The 17,001-nt window shown below is 51.8% G+C and overlaps 1 protein-coding gene across 1 annotated transcript in view; it reads left to right on the forward strand.

The window, feature by feature from the left end:
• LOC140404720 (polyunsaturated fatty acid 5-lipoxygenase-like) overlaps positions 1–17,001 on the forward strand; it is a 35,159-nt gene that overhangs the window by 13,805 nt on the left and 4,353 nt on the right. The window contains exons 4-12 of the mRNA XM_072493402.1: positions 867–989; positions 2,691–2,797; positions 3,364–3,533; positions 5,441–5,584; positions 6,642–6,845; positions 10,649–10,735; positions 10,872–11,041; positions 13,833–13,954; positions 16,260–16,360. Of these exons, the coding sequence (XP_072349503.1) occupies positions 867–989; positions 2,691–2,797; positions 3,364–3,533; positions 5,441–5,584; positions 6,642–6,845; positions 10,649–10,735; positions 10,872–11,041; positions 13,833–13,954; positions 16,260–16,360 (1,228 nt within the window). The remainder of the gene's footprint in view (positions 1–866; positions 990–2,690; positions 2,798–3,363; positions 3,534–5,440; positions 5,585–6,641; positions 6,846–10,648; positions 10,736–10,871; positions 11,042–13,832; positions 13,955–16,259; positions 16,361–17,001) is intronic.

The raw sequence follows: 17,001 nt of genomic DNA on the forward strand, positions 1-17,001 counted from the left end.
TGTAGGGACTGGGTGGGATGTGACTCTGTTGAGCGGTTGATGTCAGCAGTTATCAGAGCTTGAGAGAGCCGACTTTACGCCGAAGAAACAAGTCCGGAATGTTCCATTGTCCAAATCAGTGATTTCAGCTCCCTGACAATCCCAGAAATTCCGGTTCAATTTTAACTCTTCACAGATGCGACCAAACCCAACTAGAAGATTCTGGGGCGGGGTTCTGTGATCCTGAGGCTAAGTGTTGACGCGGTCGGAGACGCCGTCCCGTTCCTCGTCGCCGTCAACGCGGCCTCGGGATCAGCGATTCCGGCCCCGACAGGGGGCCACCAGGTCACTGGAGCGGTTCGCGGCGCTCCAGCTGCTGGTCCCGGTGTGAACAGGGCGCCGCGGGGTCCGCACTTGCGCACGTGCCGGCCCCGACGAAACATGGCGCAGGGGCCGGCGGGGAAGAAAGGAGGCCCCCAGCCACAGAGGCTGGCCCGCCGATCGGTGTGCCCCGATCGCGTGCCAGGCCACATCGGAGGGGGCCCCCCCCCCCCCCCCGGGGTCGGACCCCCTCTCCCCCCCACACAGGCCCCCCCCCCCCCCGACCCTTCCACGCCGAGTTCCCGCCGGCTAAGAGCAGGTGTGGACGGCGGCGGCGGGACTCGCCACTTTTACGACGGCCGCTCGGTCCATCCCGGGCCGAGAATCCGGCCGGCCGGCCGCATAGAGCCGACCCCGATCGGCGAAGCGCCAACCGCGTTGGCGTCGGGGCGCGATTCGCGCCGGGCGCCGGGATTCTCCGGCCCGGCCCCGGGCTGAGAGAATCCCGCTCCTGGTTTCTATCCAGACTTGTCTTCAATCTAACAGGGATTCCTTTTGTGTTCCAGGTGGAAGGACTGGGCTCCCAATATGGCGAGGCACATTGATGCTGAGTCGCTGGATGACCTTCCTGTGGACTTGAGATATGACTTGAAGAAAGAACAAAACGTGAAATATAACTTGGCAAAAGCGTAGGTGTCAATCCCAGATTTAAAATCAGCAATTCCTGTTTGCGGAATAGAATTCCAAAGTTCTTCCGGCCTACTAAATGTCCGGCACGAACCTTTAGACCGTGCCACCCGCCCGCCCCCGGTCCTAGACTGTGAATGGTCTACTGTGATGAACCGAGCGATGGAAGCAATGTTCATTGGTCCGGGCTGCTGTTCTCTGTAGTTGGTGGGAACAGGACAAAGGGAAGAACACCAAGTTTTGAATGATCACACCCTGTGCTAATAGCTACACTAACAACCAATTTCAGATAATCAATCAGGTTGATCTGCCTCATTTCCGTCTGCCGGAACAACATACAACCCTTTGTTAAATTACCCGGGGACGCGGGGAGCATAGTTCCCCATTGCTTTCTCCACAGGGCGGCACGGTAGCACACGTGGTTAGCACTGTTGCTTCACAGCTCCAGGGTCCCAGGTTCGATTCCCGGCTGGGTGACTGTCTGTGCAGAGTCTGCACGTTCTCCCCCGTGTGTGCGTGGGTTTCCTCCGGGTGCTCCGGTTTCCTCCACAGTCCTAAGATGTGCAGGTTAGGTGGATTGGCCGTGCTAAATTGCCCCTTCATGTCCAAAAAAACGTAGGTCGGGTGCTCTTTCCAAGGGCCGGTGCAGACTCGATGGGCCGAGTGGCCTCCTTCTGCACTGTAAATTCGATGATTCTATCACGGCGTCAACCAATCGACACCCTGTTCTCCTGAGGTGTAAATTGTTGTGATTGGCCTGAAGCGTGGAAGGTGGAAAGCTTCGACACCTTGGGGGGCGATTCTCCGAGCCCCGCGCCGGGCCGGAGAATCGGCGCAACCGCGCCACGACGCCGGCGCGCGATTCTCCGAGGTGCGGAGAATCGCCGCCATTTGAGCCGGCGCGTTTGACGCGGCGATGGTCGCGAGCCGCTGGAATCGGAGGGGCCGCCGATTTTCCAGCCCGGATGGGCCGAGCGGCCGCGCGGATCTGACCGAGTCACGCCGCCGCCGTTCACCCCTGGTCGCTGCCGGCGGGCACTGCACGAATGGTCTGGGGGCGGCCTGAGGGGGGGGGGGGGGCTCCGATGGAGAATTGGACTAATAAATACGTTGAACAAGTAATGCCTTGATGGACAGATCACGTCTGAGACAAAGTTCTGGACATGAATGTCCCACCGATCGGCGGGCCGGCCTCTCCCCCCCCCCCCCCCCCCCCCCCCGGGCCTACGTTCTGGCATGGCCGGCCCCTGAACACCGACGCCATGTTGAGTCGGGGCCGGCACGCTAAGGAAGTCCCCCGCGCATGCGCAGGTTGGCGCGACGCCCATTTGGCGCCAGGAAAGGAGGCTGGAGCGGCGTGACCCGCTCCAGCGCCATGCTGGCCCCCTGTGGGGGCCAGGACCGGTCGTACCCGGGCCCGGTTCGCGCCATCGTGAAACGCGACGGCGTTCACAACGGCGCGAACACTTGGGCTCCATATTGGAGAATCGCCCCCCTTGTCTCTCTTTTCAGCAATGTTCAAAGCCAGGGGTCAGCACAGTCTGAGGGTCACTCACCATTCCGAGAGTGAGGAAGGCCACACTCTCTACATAATGTACGTTCCTCGGCCGCAGAAAAATACTCTTACTGTACTTCGGTACACGTGACAATAAATCAAATCAAATCAAATCAATGGTCCCCCTTTTGTGTGTTTATTTCTTTAGTTTGGGAGTCTTGAAGCTGAAGAGGTTTGTGAACATGTTTGGAGAATCTTGGACCACAGTTGAAGACTTTGAAAACATCTTTTGGAAAGTCAAAAGTCCCATTGCAGGTAATAGTCAACAATTAGGAAAGGGGGTGATTGGGTTTCTAATCGAATACAGCCCCAGGAGAATGTTAACGATACAATATTTATCACCCTGGGGAGACCAACTAGAAGGAAAGATTTTTCTTCAATGTTAGTACAGCTTGGCACATCCCAAAGCCCTTTCCAGCCACTGATGCAGATCTGAAGTATTGTCACTGTCGTATTCACAGCAGCAAGGTCCCACAAACCAATGTGATAATGGAAAGATCAGCGTTTATTTATCGATGGTGTTTCTTGAGGATTTCATGTTGGCCCAGATCAGCGGGGACAACTGCCTTCCCCATCTTCAAATGAAATCCTTCAGCACCCATCCGAGAGGGTAGATGGAGCCTTGGTTAAAGACCGGGAGAGTCCAGGCTCAAATCCTGCCCTCTACCCCACCCTTCATTTCGCTCCTGTTCTGCAAGGATTGCTTGAACCTGTGATGTTACCCCAGGGTGGCTCCAAATTAAACTAATTAACGTTGACCACATCCAGAAGATTGTGACTGCTCATTTCCCCAATTTTTTAATCTTCTCTCTCTCCGCTAGTATTTGCCAGGGAACACTGGAAGGAAGACTGGTATTTTGGATACCAGTTCCTGAATGGGTTAAACCCAGTCCTGATACGGAAATGCGACAGAATCCCGGCGAATTTCCCCGTGACGGACGCCATGGTCAGGACGTCTCTTGGTCGCTCCAGCCTGGAACAGGAAATGAAGGTCTGGTTGTGTGATGTAACCTTTCACCCTGCGGGTCAGAGGTCACGCTGGGACATGGGCGATCCTGGGTGGCTCTGTGCAGTTTCTGGGAGAACTTTGTTCCGCTGAAGGATCTTGGTGTTGATGTTTTAAAATGGAGGTGGCGCCGTATCGGTAGCGGATGTAGAACATAGAACAATACAGCACAGTACAGGCCCTTCGGCCCTCGATGTTGTGCCAACCATTTATCCTAATCTAAGATCAACCTAACTACACCCCTTCAATTTACTGCTGTCCATGTGCCTGTCCAAGAGTCGCTTAAATGTCCCGAATGACTCTGACTCCACCACCTCTGCTGGCAGTGCATTCCACACACCCACCACTCTCTGTGTAAGGAACCTACCTCTGACATCTCCCCAATACCTTCCTCCAATCACCTTAAAATTATGTCCCCTCGTGACAGCCATTTCCGCCCTGGAGGAAAGTCTCTGGCTATCCACTCTATCCATGCCCCTCATCACCTTGTACACCTCTATCAAGTCACCTCTCTTCCTTCTTTGTTCCAGTGAGAAAAGCCCTAGCTCCCACAACCTTTCTTCATAAGGCATGCCCTCCAGTCCAGGCAGCATCCTGCTAAATCTACTCTGCACCCTCTCCAAAGAATCCACATCCTTCCTATAATGAGGCAACCAGAACTGGACACAATATTCCAAGTGTGGTCTAACTAGAGTTTTATAAAGCTGCAGCAAAACCTTGCGGCTCTTAAACTCAATCCCCCTGTTAATGAAAGCCAACACACCATACACCTTCTTAACAACCCTATCAACCAGGGTGGCAACTTTGAGGGATCTATGTACGTGGACCCCAAGATCCCTCTGTTCCTCCACACTTCCAAGAATCCTGCCTTTAACCCTGTATTCCGCATTCAAATTCGACCTTCCAAAATGAATCACTTCACATTTATCTAGGTTGAACTCCATCTGCCACTTCTCAGCCCAGCTCTGCATCCTGTCAATGTCCTGTTGTAACCTGCAACAGCCCTCAACACTCTCTACAACTCCTCCAACCTTCGTGTCATCGGCAAACTTACTCGCCCACCCTTCCACTTCCTCATCCAAGTCATTTATAAAAACCACAAAGAGCAGAGGTCCCAGAACAGATCCCTGCAGGACACCACTGGTCACCGACCTCCAGGCGGAATACTTTAAATCCACTACCACTTGCTGTCTTCTTTCGGCCAGCTAATTCTGTACCCAGACAGCCAAATCTCCCTGTATCCCATGCCCCCTAACTTTCTGAATGAGCCTACCATGGGGGACCTTATCAAATGCCTTACTGAATCCATTTACACCACGTCCACTGCCCGACCTTCATTAATGTGTCTCGTCACACCCTCAAAGAATTCAATGAGGCTTGTGAGGTGACCTGCCCCTCTCAAAGCCATGCTGACTATCTTTAATCGAACTATGTTTTTCCAAATAATCATGAATCCTCTCTCTCAGAATCCTTTCCAATATTTTGCTCACCAGACATAAGACTGATGGGTCTGTAATTCCCAGGGATTTCTCTATTCCCTTTCTTGAACAGGGGAACATTCGCCTCCCTCCAATCATTGGGTACTACTCCAGTGGAGAGTGAGGACGCAAAGGTCATCGCCAACGGCGCAGCAATCTCTTCCCTCGCTTCCCGTAGTAACCTTGGGTGTATCCCGTCAGGCCCAGGGGACTTATCTATCCTGATGCTTTTCAAAATGTAGGTGATGAGCGAATGGAACTCGGTGCGAGTTAGGGTACGGGGCAGCAGTGTGATCCTAGATTATTGTGGGTGGCAGATACGAGGTTGGCAAGGACACCATTGGAATCCTGCGGTTATAAATTATTCTTTATTCGGACAATGTCTGACTACCGAGCTCTTTGTGTTCATTACAGAATGGGAAGATTTTCATTGTGGACTACAAGATGTTGGATGGGGTTCCTCCCAATGTTATTAAAGGTGTCCAACAGTACCTGGCAGCACCTATCTGTCTGCTGCATCTCAACAAACAGAACCAGATGATGCCCATTGCTATCCAGGTAGGGGCTGTAAACCCTCATTGGCTCCTAGTCCGTGACCTTTCACCCCCTCCCTATCACTGTAACCTCCTCAAAACCCTCCGCGATCTCTGCGCACCTCCAATTCTGTCCCCTTGGCACCGTGGATCCGAGCCTCACTCAACCAACACCCCCTGTGCTCGCTAAACCATATTGTCTCAACCTCAAAATTCTCCTTCTTGTCTTCAAATCTCTCTCTGGCCTCAGCCCCATCCTTATCTCTGTAGCTTCCTCCAGCCCTACTGACCTCCGCGATTGCTGTGACCTCTGCGATCCTCCAACTCCGACCTCTTGGCGCAGCACCCCAATATTAATTGCTCTCTCAGTGACGATCATAGCTTCCGTTCTCCCGCTTTCCCCGTTCTTTCTAACCCTTCTTAAAACCCACCTGTTTTAGGCTTTTGGGGCATCTGCCCTAACATCCCTTCCTATGATTTGGTGTCACGTTATTGTGAGTCGCCTTTGAATAAAACAAAGAACGAACAAAGAAAAGTACAGCACAGGCCCTTCGGCCCTCCAAGCCTGTGCCAACCATGCTGCCCGTCTAACCTAAAACCTTCCACACTTCTGGGGTCCGTATCCCTCTATTCCCATCCTATTCATGTATTTGTTAAGATGCTCCTTAAATGTCACTATCGTCCCTGCTTCCACCACCTCCTCCGGCAGCGAGTTCCAGGCACCCACTACCTCTCACATCTCCTCTAAACCTCGCGCCTTGCACCTTAAACCTGTGTCCTCTAGTAATTGACTCTATCGCCCTGGGAAAAAAGCTTCTGACTACTCACTCTGTCTATGCCCCTCATAATTTTGGCAACTGCTAATCAGGGCGCCCCTGACCTTCTGTCATTCCAGTGAGAACAAACCGAGTTTTTCCAACCTCTCCTCATAGCTAATGCCCTCCATACCAGGCAACGACCTGGTAAACCTCTTCTCTGTAACTCTCTCCAAAGCCTCCGCATCTTTATTGTTTTAATACATTGAAAACGCTATATCAATGCAGCTTGTTGTTCACAGTCTTCCACATTGTTGCTCCCCACAGCTGAAGCAAACCCCAGGAGGAGACAACCCCATTTTCCTTCCCTCGGACGCAGAGCTGGACTGGCTCCTGGCTAAGATGTGGGTGCGGAGTTCAGATTATCTGCAAGCTATGCTGATCACCCACCTCCTGAAGACCCACCTGATTGCCGAATCGTTCAGCGTCGCCACCCTCCGCCAGCTGCCGTCCGTGCATCCCATTTACAAGGTACGAGACACAGGGCAGAATGTTGCGGCCAATTTAACTTGGGGCTGTCGCAGCCGGTGGCTGTGGCCGGCTCCCGTCAGTTCCCGGCCTGCGAGCTCCAAGGAGGATCCCGCTGTTTTCCGGCAAGCTCCCGCTCCGGCTGCTGGGATCAATCAAGTTCAAAACGCAGCCTCTGGGATGTCAGGGATTTTTGTAAACATACGTTTAGAGTGCCCAATTCTTTTTTTTTTTTTCCCAATCGTGGCCAATCCACCTACCCTGCACATCTTTGGATTGTGGGGGCGAGACCCATGCAGACACGGGGAGAATGTGCAAACTCCACACGGACAGTGACCCAGAGCCGGGATCGGACCTGGGATCTTGCTGCCGTGAGGCAGCAGTGCTAACCCACTGCGCCACGTGCAGCCCGACATCAGCAATTTTAACACCCTGCCCAGTCCCCATGGAGAACAGGGTTAAAATCACCCCTGGTTTGTTTGGTTAAGGTGATAGATGGTTTCAGCTTTGAGCAGACTGACCCTCGTCACGCAGTAATCATCCACAATCTGGCGAGAGGAAGATCCTGGTTCGATTCTTTCTGGATCTAATCGATACAATTAAGATTTTGCTGCATCACATGACAAAGTACATTGACGTGGTAGTGGGGATGACAGGAACATTAGTAGTAGGAGGCAAGGGCAGATCAAACGGACCCTCGGGACTGTCAATCAAATCATGGCCGCCTCAACTCCACTTTCCCGCCCTCTCCAACATCTCTCGGTTTCCATGGCGATTGATCTCAGCCTTGAATGGACTTTAACGACTGAAAATCCACAGCTCTCTGGGGGAGAAGATTCCAAAGATTCACTATTGTACCCGACTGTTACCAGGTTTCTCATCAGCGTTTTGTGGTGTCAATTAGCGGGGGGATGGGGATCCTGTGCATCTTTCTTCAAACATCTGGCATGTCACACTTAGAATTCCTACAGATGCAGAAGGAGGCCATTCGGCCCATCGAGTCAACGCCGACCCTCTGAAAGAGCACCCAACCTAGAACCACTCCCCTGCGCTAGCCCGGTAACCAGACCTAACCTGCACATCCTTGGACAAACACTAAGGGGCAACGTAGCATGGCCAATCCACCTAACCTGCACTTCATTGGTCTGTGGGAGGAAACCGGAGCACCTGGAGGAAACCCGCGCAGACACGGGGGAGAAAGTGCAAACTCCGCACATAATTCCCCCAAGGCTGGAATCGAACCCGGATCCCTGGCGCTATGCGACAGCGGTGCTCATCACTGTGTCATCATATCTTTTATGTTAAAACAAACTTTAATTTAAACACAGAATTAACTCATTCGCAACAAATAAATAGTTTTGCAGTTAACAGTTAACAGTTGTGACAGATTCTGTGGGATTCTCCGTCGGCTGGATCCTTCGCTGGCAGCGCACCCACTACGCGAGTTTCCCAACGGCGTGGGGTGGCTACAATGGGAAACCCCATTGGCCGACTGCGGGAACAGAGACTCCCGCTGCCGGTGGGACAGAGAATCCCAGTACTTACCTTGCTTCCTCAACCTGCCTCTATATTCCAATTAAGCAAACAATTATATATGTGTAAATATAAAGAATCCCACTCCTGAATAAAGGTGACAACCAGGGTTTTTACTTGCTTATCTTGGGGCCTCAGAGAGAGAAACCCTTTTAAGATCAAATTGAAATCCTTCTTGTCAGTTTAGAGGCCTGTAAGCAACTACCTTTTCCATACAGATCTGGACCCTCCTATTAGCTACATTAGCTGTGCTCAAAGCATACAGCATTCTTTTGTCTCTTGTTATAAAATGAGTCCCACCTTGTTTAGCCAGGCTCAAATGTACATTACATTAGCTAGCTGTGTGCAAACAGGTGAAATAGCGTTTAATATCCATTAGCTGAACACTTTCCCGCAAAATCACCGATTACCTCACTTTTAATCACACCTGTCTGTATGCATTCTAATCTCAGGTTTAATAGCATTACTGCAAAAAACCCAAAACATAAAATATGACAATTTCTTACACAGGTGATTTTTTTTTAATCTCCTGGAAAACGAGTAGCGGAAGCTAGGAAATAAGGGGGATAATCTGTAAAAAAAAACACAAGCTGGGCGGGATTCTCCGTCGACGGGATCTTCCGCTTCGTCAGCAACGCACTCAGGCCCGCACATCCGACAGCGTGGGGGTGCCCACACTGGCAAACTCCATTGGCCCGGCTGCCGGGACGGAGCATCACGCTGCCGGCGGGGGGGCGCGTCGCACCGGCAAAACGTACCGGAAATCCCGCCCGCTGTTTCTCAAAGTCGGGGTGTTTTTCCAGCTACGTGCCTTCACACAAGGCGGGCTGCAGCGTCGGATCTCAGAGAGAGACAAGCCTGCTTTGGGAAAAGCAACTGGGCAGAAAGGAAAAACGTAACACGGTCGCAGCCAAGGTGGAGCAGAATTACAGACGGAACCTTCTGATTTTAAAACGGATTCGCAAAATAAAAAGTGCGAACAAGGTTAACTTTCAATGAAACAACAAAATGAATAATACAAATTTTAAATCGGAGGAGATTATAAATTGGAGTGGAGGGGGGGGGGAGTTAAAGAAAATATTACAATTTAAGAACAGGCGGAGGCGATGGCGGGGAAGGGTTTCATTACGGATCCATTTGATGAGAATGCAGAATCATGGTTCCTGCGAAAAGAGATTCTAAAACTACCTTGCTGGAAACGGGATGAAAATAAAATAGCAACTTTCTGGAGTGTAATAGATTGGCCCTGCTAAATTGCCCCTTAGTGTCCAGGGATGTGCGGGTTCGGTCGTGAGGATAGGGCGGGGTGGACCGAGGAGTGGGACATGGGTCGGGACTCTTTCAGAGGGTCGGTAGAGACTCGATTGGCCGAATGGCCTCCTTCTGCACTATAGGGATTCTATGATTCTTTGATACCTAAAGGCCAGTATTATACCTCCTGTGGTGTGATAGGTCTTGCTCACAGTTTTACAACATAAAAATAGCTGGGGAGTCATCCAGGATTTTAACACACCATTTCCTCTTTTGCCGTCTACGATTCTCCAAGTGCTCCCAGGTCGCGGTCACGGTGAACAGATTTAAGGACGGTCTCCATGTTACTTCTAAAATTGCCACAAACTCGTAGCAAGTCGAAAAGCCCCGTTCTCGACAGTGTCCAGATTTACCACGCATTTACGGATGGTGGGGAATCATAGAATTTACAGTGCAGAAGGAGCCCATCGAGTCTGCACCAGCCCTTGGAAAGAGCACCCCACTCAAGCCCACGCCTCCACCCTATCCCCATAACCCCACTTAATCCTTTTGGGACACGAAGGGCAATTTATCGCGGCCAATCCACCTAACCTGCACATCTTTGGACTGTGGGAGGAAACCGGAGCACCCGGAGGAAACCCACGCACACACGGGGGAGGACGTGCAGACTCCGCACAGACAGTGACCCGAGCCGGGAATCGAACCCGGGACCCTGGAGCTGTGAAACAACTGTGCTAACCACTGTGCTACCGCGAGGTCTCCCGGAAATCGACCTTCGCCTCCAGGTCCAAATCTGACTTGTTTTCTTATCCCTATTTCACGGGGGGGACGGGGGACGTAACCATGTGACATATTATGCGGAAGGTGCATCAGGTGCAATACGTAACAGACAGCAACTCACCTTCAGTCCTGAATGTCCTTGGATCCCCCCACACCCCCACCCCCACCAATCCTTCTCTCTGTTTAATATCTCAGGATGTTTTTCTTGCTTCCAATTTCAATGACCTGTGTTTGGATTTCAGCTACTGTTTCCTCATGCGAGATACACGATGCATACTAACACCAATGCCAGACTAAGCCTGATGAACCCAACTGGAGTTATCCCCAGAGTGAGTCTTGCTTTCCACTTCGCGTTTCGCACTTCAGATACGTCTCGATAAATCTTTGCGTTTTGTGCTCGGTTCGAAGATGTAAAAATGCTCCTGTTGTCCAGCTCTGAATAAGTCTCTTACGTTTATTCCGAAGGCCTTTGGTATCGGGGTTGAGGGCACCTGTACACTGTTCCAGAAAGAGTTCCTAGCCATGACCTACCAATCACTGTGTCTACCGGGACATTTGGAGCACCTGGGAGTCAAAGACCTGAAGGGTTATTATTACAAGGATGATGGCTTGTTGGTATGGGCTGCGATTCACAGGTAAATGATAAATGAAGGTTCGTCCACTGGGGCGTTTTGAGAATTGGGAGCTCTCCGAACCCTGTGTACAAGTAATACCCCATGGACAGAAAGATTAATGGAATGTGAGCCTTTATCACACATCGGATTGACATGCAAAGCGCTGGAAGATAGTCTGCAGGTTGAACTATATGGGGAGTAAGTGCGTTCCATTCCAAACAGTGCACCTCAGGAAGGATATATCGGAGCGGGCACTGCTCAGATTTACCTGAACGATGCTGAGGCTGAAAGGGTTCAGTTATCAAGGTGATTTGCATTGACCCGGCTTGACAGGGCGGCACGATAGCACAGTGGTTAGCACTGTGGCTTCACAGCACCAGGGTCCCGGGTGCGATTCCCGGTTAGGGTCAGTGTCTGTGTGGAGTCTGCACGTTCTCCCCCGTGTCTGCGTGGGTTTCCTCCGGGTGCTCCGGTTTCCTCCCGTAAGTCCCGAAAGACGTGCTGTTAGGTAATTTGGACATTCCCTCTGTGTACCCAAACAGGCGGCGGAATGTGGCGACTCGGGGATTTTCACGGTAACTTCATTGCAGCGTTAATGTAAGCCTGCTTGTGACGATAAATATTATTATTATTGCACTTCCCCGAATATACAAGATAGAGGATGGTCTAATTGATGTGTCCAGGCGGATTGAAGGACTTGATGAGGTGGATAGAGAGAAATTATTTCCTTTAGTTCCCGGGGTGGGGGAGGGGTGGGACGTCCAGAACAAGGTGGTGGGGATCTTAAAATCCAAGCTGAGACATTCAGGAATATTCTGAAGCACTTCTCAACGCACAACAGCGGAAATATGCAACTCCCCCCCCCCCCCCCCCCACCCGTAACCCGCCAAAAGGCTTCCAAGGTTTGGGGTCAATTGAACATTTCAAAACTGAGATTTCTGGAATGTGGGTGGAGAGGGATAAGTTTAGATTTAGAATTACTGTCACTTGTACCGAGGTTCAGTTGGAAGTATTGTTCTGTGTACAGTGCAGGCAGATCGGTACATATACAAAAAAACACAGGAAATACGATAAATACACAATGTAAATACATAGGCACAGCCATCAGGTGAAGTATACGGAGTGTTGTGCTACACAGTAGAGATGATGTGTACAGAGATCAGTTCAGTCCATAAGAAGGTCATTCAGCAGTCTGCCAATAGCGGGGAAGAATCTATCTTTTTTTAAACTAATTTAGAGTACCCAATTCATTTTTTTCTAATTAAGGAGCAATTTAGCGTGGCCAATCCACCTACCCTGCACATCTTTTGGGTTGTGGGGGCGAAGCCCATGCAAACACGGGGCTAGAATGTGCAAACTCCACACGGACAGTGACCCAGAGGGATTGAACCTGGGACCTCGGCGCCGTGAGGCAGCAACGCTAACCACTGCGCCACCGTGCTGCCGAAGAATCTATTTTTGAATCTGTTCGTGCGTGTTCTGACTTTTGTATCTCCTGCCCGATGGAAGAGGTTGGAAGAGAGAATAACCCGGGTGGGAGGGGTCTTTGATCATGCTGCCCGCTTTCCCCAGGCAGCGGGAGGTGTAGATGGAGTCAATGGATGGGGGACGGGTTCACGTGATGGACTTGGCTGTGTTCATACACCAGGCGGTGATGCAGCCCGATAGGATGCTTTCTATGGTGCATCTGTAAAAATTGGTAAGAGTCAATGTGGACATGCCGAACTTCCTTAGTTTCCTGAGGAAGTATAGGCGCTGTTGTGCTTTCTTGGTCATTGCGTCGACGTGGGTTGCCCAGTAGATTGTTGGTGATGTGCACGCCTAGGAATTTGAAGCTGTCAACCATCTCCACCTCAGCACCATTGATGTACGACACTCTGCTTCCTGATGTCAATGACCAGCTCCTTAGTTTCGCTAACATTGAGGGAGATTGATGTCGTTATACCAATCCACGAGGTTGTCCATCTCCCTCCCGTATTCTGACTCACATTGTTCGAGATCATGTCATCAGCAAACTTGTAGATGGAGTTGGAGACACATTTTCGCCACACGGTCGTGTGTGTATAGGGAGTGCAGTAGGGGACTAAATACGCAGCCTTACGGGGCCCTGGTATTGAGGACTATAATGGAGGATGTGGCGTTGTTTATTACGTGATGTAGAGCCAAGGCCGGTAGATGGAACCACGATTAAGATCGGACATGATCTATTTGAATGGTGGAACGCGCTCGAGGGGCTGAATGGCCTCCTCCTGTTCCCCATGAGCCTATTCCTCTGTTAGAATACTCTCCACCTGTCTGGATAGATGAGGCTGCGGCGGTGCTACCCAGCCAAGATGAAGACACCACATGATTGGCACCTCATCCGCCAATTGCACCCCTCCATTGCCCACAAGATTGCATTACGCCAACTGACAAAGGCTTCTGCCCAAACCCGCTCTACCAGCGCGAAAGGCGGGGCGGCAGATGCACTTGCACGTTACCCCCCCCCCCCCCCCCCCCCCGCCTCTTCACAGATCTTCCCAAATTGGGGTGTGCATTGGCTGTTCCTTCATGGTCACTGGTTTGAAACCCTGTTGCTGCGCGGTATTGTTCTTTGAACTCCCGAGTGGCACCGTGAGACCAGCATCGCCACAGGGTTGACTGTGGCTCAAGGAGGTAGCCCACCACCTCCTGGGGGACACCAGTGAGCCAGGCTCAGTGCCGGGCTTTCCACCAATGCCAATTCCGTCAAGAAGCCTGCACTCTATGCATTATTTATGAAGCGTTTATCCACTCATCATTGTTCTTTAACACGTTTGATAATGATCTGCAGCTTTGTCTCCAGCATTGTGACTTTTTACTATGGGAATGACCAGGAGGTAACCAAGGATCCCGAACTTCAAGCCTGGATCCGGGACATCACTGAAGTTGGGTTATATAACGTTAAAAACTCTGGTGAGTGGATGTGAATGGGTTCATGAGCAAAATATAAACATCTGTTTTTCCCCCTACTGAAATCACCAAGTTATGTAGCACAGAATCATAGATTATCATAGAATTTACAGTGCAGAAGGAGCCATTCGGCCCATCGAGTCTGCACCGGCTCTTGGAAAGAGCACCCTACCCAAGGTCCACGCCTCCACCCTATCCCCATAACCCAGTAACCCCACCCAACACTAAGGGCAATTTTGGACACTTAAGAGCAATTTATCATGGCCAATCCACCCTAACCTGCACATCTTTGGACTGTGGGAGGAAACCGGAGCACCCGGAGGAAACCCACACACACACGGGGGAGGATGTGCAGACTCCGCCCAGACAGCGACCCAAGCCGGGAATCGAACCTGGGACCCTGGAGCTGTGAAGCAATTGTGCTAAACACAATGCTACCGTTCAACCCGTCATGTCTGTTCCAGCACTTTGAAATTGCGAATTCCCGGGAGTGTGACAGGCCGAACATCTTTTTGGCTTGATGGCAGCATCTTGTTAGTGGCAGGTAACGCTCAGGTTGCAACTGCATGGTGGCAGCGTGAAGCAGCTAGTTTGGCCTGTTGCTCGGATTTCGCAGATACCTTGCCCTTCCAGGGTAATCTGCGGTAGACTGGGCCCTCCTCGTCGAAGCAGCCGAGCAATATCTGGACAAATATTCGACGAAGAAGAAAAAACATGACTTATTAACCCTCGTAGAAAGCTTCTCTTGACCCACCCCACCAACCTGAACCTGAAGCTTCACGGGCTAAATAAACCACACACGGCGCATGTGGGTGTCTATGTGATGGATGTGTGTTGTGTCCGGGTGTATACCTGTCTGGATATCATCTTCCGTTCGTTCACGGGATGTGGGGCATTGCTGGCAAGGCTGGCGTTGGTCATCCGTCCCATGCCCTCAAGAGGGCAGCACAGTAGCATAGTGGGTTAGCACAGTTGCTTCACAGCTCCAGGGTCCCAGGTTCGATTCCCGGTTAGGGTCACTGTCTGTGCGGAGTCTGCACGTGCTCCCCGTGTCTGCGTGGGTTTCCTCCGGGGGCTCCGGTTTCCTCCCGCAGTCCAAAGATGTGGGGGTTAGGTGGACTGGCTGTGCTAAATTGCCCTTCGTGTGCAGAAAATGTTAAGTGTGGGTTACGGGGATGGGGTCGATACGTGGGCTTCAGTAGGGTGCTCTTTGTAAGGGCCGGTGCAGACTTAATGGGCCGAATGGCCTCCTTCTGCACTGTAAATTCTATGATAATGTGACAGCGTCAGGCCCGTTCCTGAGTTTGCACCATGTACATAGCCAGCTGATCTCCCTCGCGTCGTGTTTTCGTGCCAAGGTCCTGGTGAGTGTAAGCTGAAAAGCTTCGACAAAAATCCCTCCTGTACCTTTTTCAGCCGTACTCAAGATTTGTTCCTCCAAAAAAGACACTGGGCCGGGATTCTCCGCTACCCGGCGGGGCGGGGCGTAGTGGCGCCGAGGTGTGGCGTGAACCACTCCAGGGTCGGGCCGCCCGGAAGGTGCGGAACCCTCCGCACCTTCCGGGGCTCGGCTGACGCCGGCGGGCTTGGCGCCGCGCCAACCGACGCCCAAGGGCCTCCGCCGGCCATGGGGGAGGTTGGCAGCAGCCGGCGCGGAGGGAAAGAGTGCCCCCATGGCACAGGCCCGCCCGCGGATCGGTGGGCCCCGATCGCGGGCCAGGCCACTGTGGGGGCACCCCCCCGGAGCCAGATCCCGGCGATTCTCCGACCCGGCAGGGAGGGTCAGAGAATGCCGCCCTCGGTGTTCATTTGTTTCCTTGACCATTTAATTTGGCATTGACCATTGTTCTATGCCAAACGACTTTAATCCATTGAGGAGATAGGGTTGGGTTTAGAAGGGGGTCGGCCATTTTGGACTGAGCTCAAGAGAAATTTCTTCACTAAGAGGCTTGTACATTCTTGAAATTCTTTACCCCAGACAGCTGTTAACGTTCAGTCATTGAGTTCATTCAAGACTTTTGGGGGGAAAAAGGGAATGGTGGTGTATAAGGGATAAGGCAGGCAGGACATGATTTCCTTCCAGTGGTGAGACAGGCCTAAGGCCTGCGGCCTACTGCTTCACATTTCTTATGGCACTGAGGGAGGATTGTCGTTTCTGTGCACGTAATCCGGACGGTAGTGGCGCTGGCAATGGAACACCCCTTCTCTCAGCTCTCCCAGTGCGAGTGCAGCCCAGATAGTTACAGAACGAAGCTCCCTCGATTTGGCTTCCTGTTGGGTTTATTTGCCAACGATGTTTATCTTTCAGGATTCCCGACATCGTTGAACACCAGGATGGAACTCTGCACATTTGTTACCATGGTGATCTTTACCTGCAGTGCCCGGCATGCAGCCATCAATAATGCACAGGTAACACTTGCACATCGCTCAGGGGCTCTGGGCAGTTTTGTTGTTGGATCGTCGGATTTTGTTTTCTGTCGTTTCTCTCCCCGGATCTGACCTCTCGTGCAAATTATATTTCCCCGGCTGGCCTCGGTACTCTTTTCACTGCTCGCTCACTCACTCACTCACAAGCACATTCCTCGTGTACGAGCCTGATCATGTCAGGCTAATGAACTGCAACTTCTTGAGGCGGCTGTTGGCAAACATTCACACGGGCTGAATTCCAACAAAGAGAGGGAGATAAGACAGGGACAGGAGACAGAGGGGGAGCGATAGAAGGAGTGGCTTGGGAGAAAACCCGTTTGGTTTTCCCTTTCTCTTCCCACACCTGGGGGCGTGTGAGGAAGACACACGCCCGTCTCCATGGCGAGCCCCTCCTGGAACAGGTCCCGGGCCTGTTAACAGAGGCTGTCGCCTGAGGGGCACGGCTCTGGATCGAAGGTGGCTGGCCCGGCTTGCTCTTACCGCCCGCCATTGTATTTTACAGGCGGACAATCGACATCTTTGGCATGTTACGGACACACATTCCTTGCCCATCCCTGAAGCAGGTCTCGAACCTGGGGTTTCTGGTTTAGCGGCAGTGACCACGACCCGCTGCTCCACAAGAC

Source organism: Scyliorhinus torazame, chromosome 31, assembly GCF_047496885.1.
Source record: "Scyliorhinus torazame isolate Kashiwa2021f chromosome 31, sScyTor2.1, whole genome shotgun sequence".
In the NCBI taxonomy this organism is placed as follows: Eukaryota; Metazoa; Chordata; class Chondrichthyes; order Carcharhiniformes; family Scyliorhinidae; genus Scyliorhinus; species Scyliorhinus torazame.